Source organism: Catharus ustulatus, chromosome 5, assembly GCF_009819885.2.
Source record: "Catharus ustulatus isolate bCatUst1 chromosome 5, bCatUst1.pri.v2, whole genome shotgun sequence".
In the NCBI taxonomy this organism is placed as follows: domain Eukaryota; kingdom Metazoa; phylum Chordata; class Aves; order Passeriformes; family Turdidae; genus Catharus; species Catharus ustulatus.
Window position 1 is genome coordinate 15,187,458 of NC_046225.1, and position 14,869 is coordinate 15,202,326.

The 14,869-nt window shown below is 41.3% G+C and overlaps 1 protein-coding gene across 1 annotated transcript in view; it reads right to left on the reverse strand.

Moving 5' to 3' along the window:
- ARHGAP24 (Rho GTPase activating protein 24) overlaps positions 1-14,869 on the reverse strand; it is a 184,599-nt gene that overhangs the window by 109,374 nt on the left and 60,356 nt on the right. Inside the window, exon 3 of the mRNA XM_033060521.2 lies at positions 8,356-8,443. Within this exon, the coding sequence (XP_032916412.2) occupies positions 8,356-8,443 (88 nt within the window). The remainder of the gene's footprint in view (positions 1-8,355; positions 8,444-14,869) is intronic.

The following is a 14,869-nucleotide window of genomic DNA, read 5'->3' on the forward strand; positions in this document are numbered from 1 at the left end:
TTAATGGACACAGACCTTACTGAGGATCTGCTGTAGCTTCCCAACTCATTCCAGCCACACCTCTGGAGTGCAGTTTAGCTTCAGCCCCACAGAGCCTGCACAATCAAAGTTCAGGAATTTTTTCACACCTTTTAACAGAACAGTGAAAATAAACAACATTGTGCTTTCCCACACACATAATTTGGTCCCCAAATCACTATCAGAAATGGTCCAAGCCAACAAGCTCTCACTCCAGATACCTTTCTCACTTCCCACAGACCTGACTTTGTGGGAACTCTGCATTTCTGACACTACTTAAGCACTTTCCAACATTATTAATGATCATCAAAATCCAGTACTGGCTGCAGTGCTGAAGCAGAGAAAAGACATCTCATTGTTGCTGCGATTACAACTGGCAATATTTAAAATATGGTAGGAATAAGCCTGATCCCTCAATGGAATTTTCATGAACAGCTACACCCTCAGTGAGAACCAATATGCTGTGTGCCCACAACAACAGTGGAAGAAGTTCATCACAAACTTGACCACTAAGTTTGGTTTTTTTGCCACTCAAGTGTTCAGAGATGCCACTGCATTATGTTCCAAATTCTTCTGTGTAGTGGATGACCTCCAGAATGACAGCAGTGGGTCACAAATGATCAATATTGCTAACTTAACACACCTCAGATCACATGCACCACCAGCTAAGCAGGATCAATAAAAGCAATCCACTTCTAAGCTAAAAGACACAAGTGAAAAATAACATTTTAACTTCAGTTTCATACACCATACTAGAGTAACAGTGTATTTTTATGGGGTATGGGTGAATTTTTATAGACTCGGTGCAGTCTTCTGCCACCTGATATTAATGTCACTGAGAACAGATGAATATTCTTTAGAATAAAGAAAATTAAATGTACAATTGTTCTGTAGTTTTCAGAAATTAGTCACCTCTCTCACCTATTTTCAAAATAGACTGTAACTAGGAAATAGCATTCAGAAAGCAAGGAACATTACCACTTCTAATATAAACATACTTTTAGCCTATAGTCTGCACTCATTCACCAAGATGGAAGGGATTCAAGATAATGGGTTTTATATACAAAAACTTGTGATGTTCCACTAAATAAAAATTTACACATCCAAGCCATTTGAGCAAGGAGAAATGTGTTTATTCTGCACATGCTGCATTCCTCAGAGAAAATATTCAGGAGGCTCGTTTATTTTTCTTTTAAATAGTTCTTGCATCTAGATTTAATTCCTTCACTCTGAAAGGAGTCCTAAACTTCTACTATCAGATGATTCTGGGCTGAAAAAGCCTATGAATTAATGTTTTCATATTTAAAGAAATTATGTGTAAAACAGTTATTTCAGGCTCTTTGCTACATACCAGTACTTGAGTCCTACCAGAAAAGCAACCTAATCCTCTGAATGGGAAAGGGTGCCCCATCTCCCCCTGCATGATAAACAGGACGTTTTCTGGAAAGTCTTTAGTAGCCCAAATATGAGTGACACCAATCTCAGTCTTTAATCAGAAGCAGTACCATGAATGAATCTTCCAAATGAAGGAGAGGAGGCAAAACTACTCATGTCACTCTGGAAATGTCACAATCTCAGCCTTCCCTCTCTCCCCCAAACCCCTCATATATAGGTTATCATTAATTCAGACTGACACTATTAATATGCAAGGCTTGTACTGCAGGTATCACCTCAATTAAATATGTACACAGAAAGGTAGGACTTGGTCCAATATCACAGAAGGAGGCACTGGAACAAAAAGAAAGTTTCTTAAACTTGGTGTCTCCATCCAGTTGTTACTCAGTAGCTATGATAAGAAAAGCACAAAAACATAGGTAAAAAGGGATATTGCATGCATTGACTTATACAGAAATGAGCAGATTTTATGGTGGCAGCACAACAGCTCAGTGGCATGACCCACCATCTCATTTCACAGGGATGTAAGGCTTGAGGATGGCTGAGGTTTTGTTTTTCCGAATTCTGCTAAGGAGACAAAACTGCTACAGGCACATCAACTAATTCTGCATCACGAGAGCTGCTGCTCAAGATGGAAAAGCATTCCTTCCTAGTAACCTTGTGAAAAACATGCAGCAAGGCTTCAGCCAGCTTCTTTTCCCTGGCTCGCTGACTCCATGCACCTCTAAGACTCAAAAAAAAAGAAAATCAGTTCTGAATCACCTTTCAAAGCATGAGAACGAGGCAGTGCATGCCAATGTGCTCAAGTGCAGAGAGGCGGCTCTCTACCAGAGACATTTTTGAGAAATGTATCACCCTTAATAAGGATGGGAATGATTTCGGGAGATCTGCGACAAGGAATGAGCGGTGCTCAAAGCGGCTTTAGCGCAGTACGCATTAACACGGAGTTATCTGTGCAGCGAGGCTGGTGCCCATTTGATTAAACAGCCTGTCTGCTCCCTCCACAAGATATCAGAGGTACAATTAGCTCAGTCGGTGCTATCAGCAATGCCCTTGAGGTGCTGTGCTCCTGACGACTAATGAAGAGGCACTGCTGGCTGTCAGCACGTACAGGGGGAGGCATTCATCTTCCTGGCAGCACCAACTAAATCTGCATCATACCAGGAGTCAGGAATTCAGCACCAGGAAGGAGAAAGAGCAGCTGAATGGTTTAACACCTCGGTTTGGGGTTTGATATTGTGAAGAAAAGGGAATAAATTGTGCTAGCTGTGCTGATGGCAAAGGGAACACAGAGAATCTGCCTGACAGCAAAGGCAGAGAGAGCACCCTCGGTGCTCAGGTGTGCGCACACGTGCGCTGTAGAAAGTGCTTTTCTTGCACCAGGGCAGGAAGCTTCTTAATAAACAAACAATTTTTTCCCTGAAGTCAACAGAAGAGAATTTGCTTATTGCATTGTGTTGCCAATACTCTGCTAAGCCTTCAAGGAAAGCTATTTGCTGTATGTGTGGGTGTATCCTCACTTTAGAACATGGTAATTACTCCTGAGAAGACAAGGCAGGGAACTCTTGCCCCTTATTTCTTACAAGGCTACATCTTTACAGAAAACACACAGTTCTATTTCAAAACAACAGGCTCAAAACCTTCTAAAACATTTCTATCCCTGAGACATGATGCTGCATCATACCAGCCACAGTCAAACGTGGCAGTTAATCGTCTGCCCTGCTTGATGTCTCACTCTAAAGTCCAACCTTTCCCATCCCACAGAGGTCTGGCTGTCAATAGGACTTAAAAGGACTAAAAAGTACTGATATCACAGGAGAAGGGTATTGAACTAGAAGCTACAGTAAGCACCTGGTATCTAATCTGCTAAGGAGCACTACAAAGAAAATTGCTTTTTTAGCTGAAATAGATGTATCTGCAATTCCTGTTTTGTCTTACTTGTGTCCCTTAGGGAAAAAATGCAGCAAACTTACCAAATCCACATTTTTCAGCCCTTCATGGACCTTAAGTAAAACCACTGTGAACCAGTAGGTGGCAAAAATTAGCACCCAGTGTGGCCTTCCCATTTCAGATGTGTGAGAACTCATGGTGTAAGTATCAAAGGGCTGAATCTGCTAAACACTGTAGAGCAACAGGGAACTCAAAACATTTCGGTAACTTCACAAAAAACTGGCAGTCATTTATTTTCTCACACCTCACAACACCTTTGTGGAGGCTAAAGGGGCTGTTTACTGACAGGGAGATCAATGTGACACACACACGCAGAACAGAGCCCACTGGATTCTTAGCCATGGGGCACAGATCCTCCTATGCAAATCTCAGCTGACTGAAAGGAGTGAAAACCTACTGCAGCAAAATCATTTATTATCCAACCTTTCACATAAAGGAAGATTAAAAAAACCCCAATCTTCAAACCCATCTCATACTCCCTACCAGAATAGTTAACCTGCAAGAAATGTAATTTCCCATACAGAATGCAATTAAATACATTAAGAAACCAAGAAAAAGGCCTTTGGATGCCACTTTTCCTCTGACTAATGGAAAAAAACATTAAGTATTTAAAAGTTCTGGGAATTTAGTATTTCACTTCCTCACAGAGATTTTAATTAAGAGCCTGACAAACTGACCTTTAACAAAAGTGGACAGTGCTGAAGGGAATTCTTGCCTTCTGCAGTCTCCACCATCAATGACTCAAGACAAAAATCTCATGTTGCCTAAGAGGAAGGGATATAGTCCAGGATCCACAGGCACAAGAGATCAGCAGACACACAAATGCAGAACAAAGCATCAGCAGAGACTTCAAGTGACTTTGCTGAATTATTACAGTTCTTTCCTAACAGTCTGAATAATCTTTAAGTGCAAAACTTTGACTTAAGCTGCAGACACATAATTGGGGCTGCATAGAGAATGTTTTTAGTGGGATGAACTGACTTTGGTACTTCAGCATGACCAAAGTGCAAATTCATCCACACAGATGCACATGCTGGACTATGATACTTTGTGAATGGTAAAAAACGCAACACAGATGCACGAAGTTTACAAGCAAAAGATTCCACAAAAATATTGAAGATCAGTATTTGGAAAGCTATCTTCTAGTTTAAACAGTACTAAATAAATATGCAACTGCAAAACTCAGAGAACTCTTTAGGATAGTTGTGTCTCTAAGGGAACTTATGCTTTAGATCAGAGCATGCAAACAGGTCATCTGCTAGTGAACAGGGTCCTGAAAGTAACCTTGTCCTCTGTGCTAATTTTTCATAAGATCTGCATTAATACAGGACAAGGACAAAGGAAGACGTGATTGGTAACATCCAAATGGTGAAGTATCACTGGAGTGATGGTTTGGCTTTCCACCTGAGGCCAAGCTGCAAAATGATTTTTCAGACTCAGAGAAGGACATCAGAAGGATATCACAGGGATTTCAAGTAACAGCAGCTGGTAGGGTAGCAGTATGAGCAGCTTAGTTTCCAGGATCAGAGTCCAGTCAGTGATGAAGCACATTCCTTTGTCCCTTCAATAACCATCATTTCTTTTACACCAATTGCCTACATAGTCTCAGATCATTCTGAGCTGGCAGTGCTTCCTGAGAGCATCAGGGAATGAGGATTCAAGTCCTTGGAGCTCCTACAAGCATCCAGACATCCCTGAGAAAGCCACGGGCCCCTGCTGCAAGGCTTCTCATGCTGCACTTGCTCAAAATGCCTTCAGACTGCAACCCCTGGAGAACCCAGGGAACTCTAAAAAGGATACCTGAGCCTTGTGTGAGAAACAGGGGATGAGTCTGAGCTTCTCACATCTCTGTGCTTGGCTCCTCCTGGTGCCAGTGAGGTGCAGGAATCCTGTCTGCAAACCACCACACATGCAAACCCCAGTTGTGCCCCTGTCCTGCACCTACAGGTGTCCTCTAATCCACTGAGACACAGCAAGGCCACTTGCTTCAGTTCCCTGGTAACACAGGTGCCTTCCCCCATTACACCTGCACACCAAAAGGAAAACCTCAGATTTCCTTTAGAATGCAACCAATGCACAGAATGAGGGTTTATACACTCTATAAAGCTCAGAACCATTAGCAAATATAATGCAATAGCTCAAAACTAATCACACAACTTGACCATGTGTGCACATTTCCCACTAAAAAGGTATTCATTTAAACCCTCTTCTGATTTTTGTTGACTATTAAACATTCCTCTGAGTGCAAGAGAAGCTGTTAATAGGCACAGGCATCACTAATCATTTCACAGTCACTGACTCCAGCTCAGAAAACTCCCACACAGAGAAGTGTGACATGGGCCTTGTGCTGTACAGGAAAGAGTTTCTCTCCTGTAAATTAACTTTGTCAGCACACCAAATTTTAAAAAAAGGAAAAATTTTAAGTATTAAATCATCTAATGACTTAGGGAATGAACAGAATGTTTTCAAAATGCAAATTGAAGGCATCTGTATTTTAATTACAGCACCAAAACTGCAAGATACTTGTCTCCACACACATTTTTTTCATTCATCTTCAGAGATGGCAGCATACAGACTATTAGTTTCATAGTATAAACCTACTCCCACGTACATTCCCAAAATAATTTGCATGTATTACCAATAAACAAACACACGCACACAAGTTTTCAGGCCGCCCACAGACACGAGAGACAAAAAGAGGACTTGTCACTTTTGCTTTTGGGATTGTAACTAAAATTGCTTCAACTTTTAATACAGGGGAAAAAAATGCGAGAGCAGCATGAGCTTCGGCACCATATACATTGAACACAATGCTCAGTTGACAAAACTTTTTAAAATGTGCAAATAGATCCTGTTGCTACATAGCTGATTTCTCATATGAAAGCTAACAAAGGCTAAACAGAACCTTAGCTACAACACATTTTTGTGTTCCACTCAATGAGCTCAGTTGTGTTGCTGAAAGCCTATAAAATTGACTTTTATACTGAGTCACTAAGAGGATACAGATGACAAACAGCTCCATTACAGAAGGTTGACAAATTCTTGCCTTGAGAAGCAACAGTGACATGACAACAGTGGCAACGCTCACTTCATCTTTGCATAAAATACAGTTGGCACTTCTACTTCACTACTACACATCTGCACTGTGATGCCTCCTCCAAAGTCAGTCTTAGTCTTAATTTTAATTTCATCCCCTAAAGACCAATGCTATGGCATGAAACGTCCTGATTTTCCAAAAAACTTTTCTTTGGTCGTGAATCCTTGGCATATGTCCAGTGGGAACTCTCTATGGCCACATGCTTAGCAAGGAGCAGGGGGAAATAAATACACTGGTGCTATCCTAAAACACATTCAAACCCTATTCTCAGAACTGAAAACAAGCAAAACAAAAAAAGCCTACCTGAATCTCAGGGATGCTCCAGACAAATACTGAACACAGCTCAAAAGTAACTACAAATTACTTTTTAACTTGACTCCATAGGAAGGTGGTGTAACAGACATGTTGGGAAATCACAAGAGCCACTGCACTCTTAACTTGGGCATGAAGAGTTCGCATCCCCAGGGTCAGCATTATCAGACAGATTAAGGTGTCATATGAATCAGGATATATGGAGAATACCCTTAATTTCCAACAGAAACAAGATTTTAGTCTACTCCAAACCTGCAATGTTAATTAATAAATAGGCTTCTTTCAATACTTTGAACATATAAAAAAGAGACTTTGAAGAGAGACAGTGGGAAACTTTTCAAATCTGACTGATTCAAGATTGGGGTGAGTGTTAAACCTCAGAGATACTACACTGGCTGTCTTCGCCTAATAATCCCTTACAGCCCATGGCTTTCATAATCAAGCTTTAAAGTCTGTTTCATATTCCTTACACTTTTACATCATATTATAACTTGGTACATCAGTGAACACAATTGCATTTGTGCCCTGATACTAAGACAGTTTAAAACCAAGAAAAACAGACGTTACCATCTATTTGCCCTTTCAAACAGCCATGATAGGAGGTAATTTGAAAAGTAATACAGGAATTAACAAATACACTGGGCTGACTGAATGTGGAAACAGAATTGTTTAGTTTGGAAAACAAGCTTTAAATCAAGTCCAGTTGTTAACCCAACACTGCAACATCCACCACTGAACCATGCCCCCAAGCATCACGTCTATACATCTTTGAAATAACTCCAGGTATGGTTGACTGCCCTACTTTTCCTTCCTCAAGCCTGTCCCAATGCTTGACAATCCTTTCAGTGAAGCAATTTTTCCTAATATCTAATCTAAATCTCTTCTGGTGCAAGCTGAAGTCATTTCCTCTCATCCTATCACTTGTTACCGGCAATAAGGTCCCTACCCAGCTTCCTTTTCTCCTGGCTAAACCACTCCCAGCTCCCTCAACTGTTCCTCAGATCTATGTTCCAGACCCTTCCCCAGCTCTACTGCCCTTCTCTGGGCTCGCTCCAGCTCCTCAGTGACTTTCTTTAGTGCCCAGAACAGGACCCAGCACTCGAGGTGCAGCCTCACCAGTGCCCAGTGTAGGGGGACAATCCCTGTCCTGCTCCTGCTGGCCACACTGCTGCTGCTGATCCAGGCCAGGATGCCACTGGCCTTCTTGGCCACCTGGCACAGCTGGCTCATGTTCAGCTGTTGTTAAGCACCCCCAGGTCCTTTTCTGCTGGTAAGTTTTCCGGCCACTCTGCTGCCAACCCACATCACCACATGGGGCTGTTGTGATCCAAGAGCAGGACCTGGCACTTCCTTGCCCTGAAGGATTCTGCTTTACAGTGACAAATAAAATACACATCCTTTTCCTATGCTGCCTGGGGGTGAATGAAAAATTTATGAACCAACATATTAACAAATTAAGCCCTTTTTTTTCCCTTAAATTGAATCATTAATCACCTTCAGCTTCTGTTCTGGCAGAACAGATGTGGCCATTTGTCACCGAGGACAAACTGCAAAGGCTTTTGATATGGAGTAGAATATCCTACCTGGAACAACTTCAAAAAGGAACTTTCCTGGACTTTCTTCATTGCAGGGATGTTCAATTACCCTGTTGCCAGGCAGAAAGATGGCACCCTAAAAAGTAAGAACAAACATGGGATTAAAACTGCTACCATACTTCTGACAGGCTAACACTTCTTTTTGGCCTGGGTTAAACATAATTTTTCACTGTAAATATCTGAGCAGCTGATAACAACTTCAAAAAGGAACTTTCCTGGACTTTCTTCATTGCAGGGATGTTCAATTACCCTGTTGCCAGGCAGAAAGACGGCACCCTAAAAAGTAAGAACAAACATGGGATTAAAACTGCTACCATACTTCTGACAGGCTAACACTTCTTTTTGGCCTGGGTTAAACATAATTTTTCACTGTAAATATCTGAGCAGCTGATTTCCAAAGTGAGATTGAGGTGAGATTATCCCAAAAGCCAACATCATAGATCCCTTTATTAACTGAAGCATTTGATAACAGCTTTAGGGTTTTTTGCTCTCTTTTTTGTACTTATCACATATACTAACCCCACTGTTCTGCAGGGAAAAATCAAGACTTAAAAGCAAAGTTTAGTGAAGAGCTAGGGAGCTGCAGGTGTGAGGCAGGTGAACTCACTACCCAGGCTTCTTGGCTGAAGCCAAAGGGGGTGTGGACAGAAAATCCCTCAGTTTGTGGGATGCATACCCAGTTCCTGTTCTGAGCCCTTTTCCCATAGCATCCCAGGGAAAAAATACAGAGAAAACATCCCACTCCCACCCCATGGCTGCACTGTGCCAGGCTGCTGGTGCTAAGGCACAGAGAGAGTCCTGTCCAAAGATGTGTTTGCTACAGGCAAAGAGATGTCAGAAAATCTCAGTGATAGGCATTGAAAGTTTTTATTACAACTTCACTACCTTGAGAGAGCAGGTGGGGAATTTTAGCTGTGCATACTTCTAGTAACACCTGAAGACAAAAACATCCCCTGCAACCCTCAAAACATTTCTGGGGCTGGGTTGAAGACACAGCTTATTCCCCTCCCTTTGGTCTGCTGACACCTGGCATGGAAAAACCATCCCTTTCCTCTGAGAGCTCTTATTCATTTTTAGAAATTACAGCTCCTCCTAGTACCATTTCAAACTCAGTCAGCAGGCACTCCTCTGTGAAATTATGCTGGGATGGCTGTCCAGGGATAGATTTTCAGAGCAGCATCCAAGGAATTGTATTAGGTACAAGCTCTCCACCACTGTAAATCAGAGATAACATCTACTTAGAAATATTCTCCAGTTATGGCATAATGGGGCCCCCAATTCCAGAGTAAACAACTGACACAACTTAGGTATTTTAAACACAGAATACCTCAAGTAAGGTCCTTATCCCCTGACAGGTCATTGGGTCCAACATGGGGCATAATTTTCCATAGTAGTTTCAACCAAATATGTCAGACCCCTAATTTAAATAGCCCTAAAGATATCCCTGTACACAAAAAACATCAATTTTGTTATGCAGTTTTCATTGCTATTACCTGGAACCTTCATTATGAACAGAACCATTTATAATTATTGGGAAGTCGAGACAAGTGGAAACACTACAGTCTTCTCACAGAGGAATCCTTACAAACAGACAGGAAAAAGTCACCTGAAGCAACAGGTAACAAATGTTTCACAAAATCAGTATTTGCACCAGCTGATGTGGAGTCTGGGCTCTATACCAACTTGTCAGTGGTGCGTGCCAGCGAGAGCTGTGTCATCACAGGAAGGCAAAGAGAGGGTGCACAGGGATTTCATCAGAACATACAAAATCACCTCCATGAAACACTACGATGCTTGTTGCTGACAGCAGATGAAACAGCACAGCCTTCTGCTCAGGGGGTGCCAGCAGCAGGTATTACCAGCTCTGGGAAGATGTCCCCACTCACTGCATATACAAATGTATCATAAACATTAAGTGTCTTGGTCCCTTAGCTCCATTTGGAACTACCTTCCTTCATTCCTGCCACAAGCGGCACCTGTTAACAGATGTCACACTCCAAAGTCTTCCATGAAATACTTTCTGAGGCAAACAAAATAGTATAAACAAAGATGATTGTATGAACAGGAAAACATAAGTCACAATATAGTTAAAATTCTCATATTAACACTTAAAGTAAAACCAGGAAATATAAGGAATACATTTTTTTCTGAAATTTATGGGAGACCAGGAGTAAGAATATCTAAAAGGCATTTTAACTACATGTATTTTTGTCCATTAAGACTGGTATAACTTCCTTGCCCACTTTCAGACTGAGCTGGTTTTACCCAGAAGAAGCTCCACCCAGCACACTCTTCATATGCTGGAGTTTCACTGTCTAGGGAGCCTGCATCACTGAGGGCATGCAGCATATTCACAGGTCTTGCTATTTAATTAAACAAAAATACAAAATTAACGAGACCTAGCTACAGCACTGTAAACTAAAATCAATTAATGAGGCAGTAAATGAAAACTGCATTCAACTTTGCTGTCAACTCATTAGCAACAGGCACACTGCGGACTCATTACAGTGTGATGTTTTCTGATTCTTTGATGCGAAACTCTTTTACCATTTACAGGGAGCTCTCTTAATGACTGATCTTTGAGAACACAGAAACAAAAGTGTTATATTTATAACCCTATCACCTTCGTTTCATAGATAAAACCTATTCTATCTACTGAAATGCAAAGCCCAAAGCCACACACAATAGCTAAGTTAATAGGAGGAGAAACCAGACAGTAACACCACACAGAATATTGCCGTAGTTTAAAAAGAAAATGTCCTCAAGTGATAATTTCAATTCACTATTTCCAAAACTATTATTGCATACATCAGTACACATGAAATACTTCAATATACATATGTGAGGGGCTTTTTCAAATTAAAAAAATAGCTTTGTTTGTGCAACATGCACCTGGGTGCCCAACTCTAGTGGAGAAAGCGTTGAGAGAGCGATTGCAGATCTCTCACTTCCCCTTCTGTCTGCTTTCACACCCATCTGTCTGCCTTCACCACACAGCAACACTTCCCCCTTGCTAAGTTTTGTAGCTGTCTGCATAACTGTACTGAGGCTGTCTGGAGTGCCCCTTTGCTGAGTTTCTCAGTAGCTGATGCCCAGGGAACACATCCATACTGTAACAAAGCTCTGGCTGTGGGGTATCGGATATAAATGGGGTCCCCAGATCACTGCAGGTCCCCTTAAGGTGCAACATCAGGCCAGTCTTACAGCCTGGACAGTCCCAAGAGTATGGACTATCAGTCAGCTGCAAAGCTTCAACAAGTTCAAGCTCTGCTTTCTGCCTTGAGTATCTAATTCCAGGGGGAAATAAGAGTAAAACTGACTATATAGCCTTAGACACCTAACAAGACAGTAATTTGCATACAAAAGAGGAAGGTGATTTCCAGAGGAAATACATGTTTTGGCTTGGGTATCAGTGCATGTGTGCATGCAAATGTTCCATAATAAGGCAGCTTCACATTGCTTCTCATTGAAGTCTTCATCTTATTCAAATTTTTAAAAAAAATCTCAACCCAAGACTGCAGATTGAACCAGATTATTATTTTGCTTTCAAAAAATAAAAATAAAATAAATAACCATCATGGTACCAGCAGGAATAAAGATATACAGTCTATAGAAATACAGGAAAAAGGGAAGTGGGAAAAAAATGTGGCCCTGGCCCAAGTCCCTCTGGGCTCCCACTGCCATTCTGTTTGGAGGCTGTGCCTCCACCAGGTCACCAGCATTTTGCAGAGCTCCTGCTGTGGTATGCCCATGTTGTTTCTCCATTTCCAATGTTTCTGTCCTTACCAGGGCAGTTCTGCTTCTCTAGTCGAGCATTCAGAATGACTCACAGCATTCAGGAGCAAGCTGGATTGCTCAAGAAGCATTGGCCTTTTCCCTAACTGAATAACAAGCCTACTTTCAAAGGAGATTCTCACACACATAGATTTTTCTATAGCACACCACTGCTTCAAACCAGAGCTCTCCTAAACAGCAAAGCAACGTGTTTGTTAAAATCAAAAATCTGCATATATGAAGTGTTAAACTAGAGGAAAAAATACAGCTCTGTTAACTAAGTGCTTGATAAAACACTGTAGTGCATCAAGAATAACATCAGTCTACTTTGGATTAGTCTCACAGCAGGATACAGTCTTGCTCAAATAGATGTTTTATCCCATGCTGGTCCCTCAACACATTTTCAGCACCATTCAGCAGCTGAACTTCAGGAGGAAGCACGGAAGAGGAGACAGGATGGCCACTGCACAAGTGCTTCATGAGGAGCAGCTGACAGATGGTATTTCTGTTTGCACACTCCACGTAACACATTGCAGCAGGGAAGCGACCCTGTGCCTCCTGACGGCTCTGCTCCATTATTTTTCCCAAGGTACACACTCTCCTCTGCCTTATTTAAACTTGGTTTTCTGAAGCAGACTTATCACCTTGTCCAAGAGACACCAGGTTTTGCACAAGTTTATGATACAAGGAATTCCAATGCTTTGAGGATACTGATTGCAAATGTGAAGACAAATACATGACTGGATGGATTTTACTCAAAAAGTACATAGAGACATGAGGCAATTAAGTGCTTTCTTGCCAAAATAACATTTTCAGGTTTTATCCTAATACACTTCCCCAGGGCTATTTGCTTGCTGTGGTTTGTCCTTCTACCCCTTAAAAAAAGAATGAGAAGTACACAGTACCAGCAGTTGTATCAGATGTTCTTCTTGCCCTTCCAGCATTGATTATTTATCAAAGATCACTGAACTCTACTTTGACTTTCAAGTCAGGTGCTGCATTTACATATCTGTTTTGTGGTTTCATGGAAAACTCATCACATCAGCTCTCAGAGAGGCAGGAAAGTCATCAGCCAGGAAGGAGGCAGCTGATGGAAGAGATGAAGAGGCAGAAGGGATCTTTGGTACTTGTGTCTTCTGCATGACTCACAGCCACAGCCAACACAGCAGTGATCTGTGGTTTCGTCACTGCTGCTGTTTCTGGAAAGTCTGGGCTGTCAAACTTTGGAACAATAGTGGACTTCAGCTCAGATGGTATCTTAAACTGAAAAATACTACTTTGAGTGAATAACACCCTCAACATTACAAGGTCACCACCAGAAAGGTTATCTACTGTATTTCCCAGAGAAACCTATTCATCAATGTAAATTAAATAATACACGTGATACATGTGCACAAGTATATTTCTGTATGTATACACACATGTGCACATGTCCTGTGATTCCATAAATAAGTGATGCATAGCAAAGAAGGAGAAAGAACATGCAAGTTGTTATCAGTTACTTACAAATTATTGTTCCTCACATAGGTGTTTCTGCTTTTAAACTACCACAAAAATAGATCTCAAGTCCAAGTGAGCCCTTTGCACTGTCAGGAGCCTACAGACAAAGTCAGGAGGAAGATTGACATCACAGATAGAAATCCCCTCGTACTGAGGTCAGTAATGGATGAAACCTGCACTGTGCTCACCACAAGCACTTTGATTGCAGTGGTTTTTTAAAAATCCAGCTCTGCTTCCACTATTACAATTCATTTCCAAAATTCCAGTGAAATCACTCACTGCAAAAGGGCACAGCAACTCTGAAAGCCAGCCCTTTCCTCTGACTGCCTACGCAGAGATATCTGTATTTCAAACTGGGCCTGAGCAAGTTCCCCAGCTGGCTCCAAACCCCAGGTCAGTTCAGATTTTTTTTCATTTTTACCATAAGAATGGATTTTTATACCACTTAAGCAACCAAAGCATTCCAAAGCATTTGAAGAAGTACATTTACTGCAGGGGGTGACATACTCCTTGGCTCATAGTTATTGCAGCCATTTACAGTTTTGCAGTATGTACAAGGAGAAAACAATGGCTGGAGGTGACTTTTCAGATTTTAGGGGTAGCATGCCAGGAAGGAAGGGAAGCAAAGGGAAATTACAAAAACAAAAACAAAAACAAAAACAAAACAAAAAAAACCCCTCACCCCTCAAAAAACAGGGTTGGTTGGATGAAATTAAGCCATTACAGCAAACATTTTTCTGGCATAAACAGCATTGCATTTGACATTTTCTTGTCCTACTAAGTTAACATATCTCTAGAGTTTCTGTTGAAGAATGAGAACTATTGTTTAGTTCTCAGAAACTCTGGAAAGAGGATCCTAAAGAGGTCTTTTTCTCTTTACCTAAAGCAATGTTCAAACCTACTAATAGCTTAACATCCAAAAAAAGGAAGGAAATTCCTTTCTGTGGTGTCAAATACCATCTATACCATTTGCCTGATACAGAGCACCAAAACATTTATTGTGACATGAGAGACAGAGCTGACAGTTTTATTACCATGTGATTATAGTTTCTTTAAAGACTTTTCTCCTTCCAGACATTTCACTTAATGGCTGAGTGCTTCTCTGCTTGAGAGAAACTTCTTTCCTCAAGAATGAAGCAATCTTGGCTTGAGCAGCCACTAGGCAAAATACTCCTTTATTTGCCCCGTAAGAGAAAGCAAGCTCATGCCAAGTTAAGCTATCGACTGC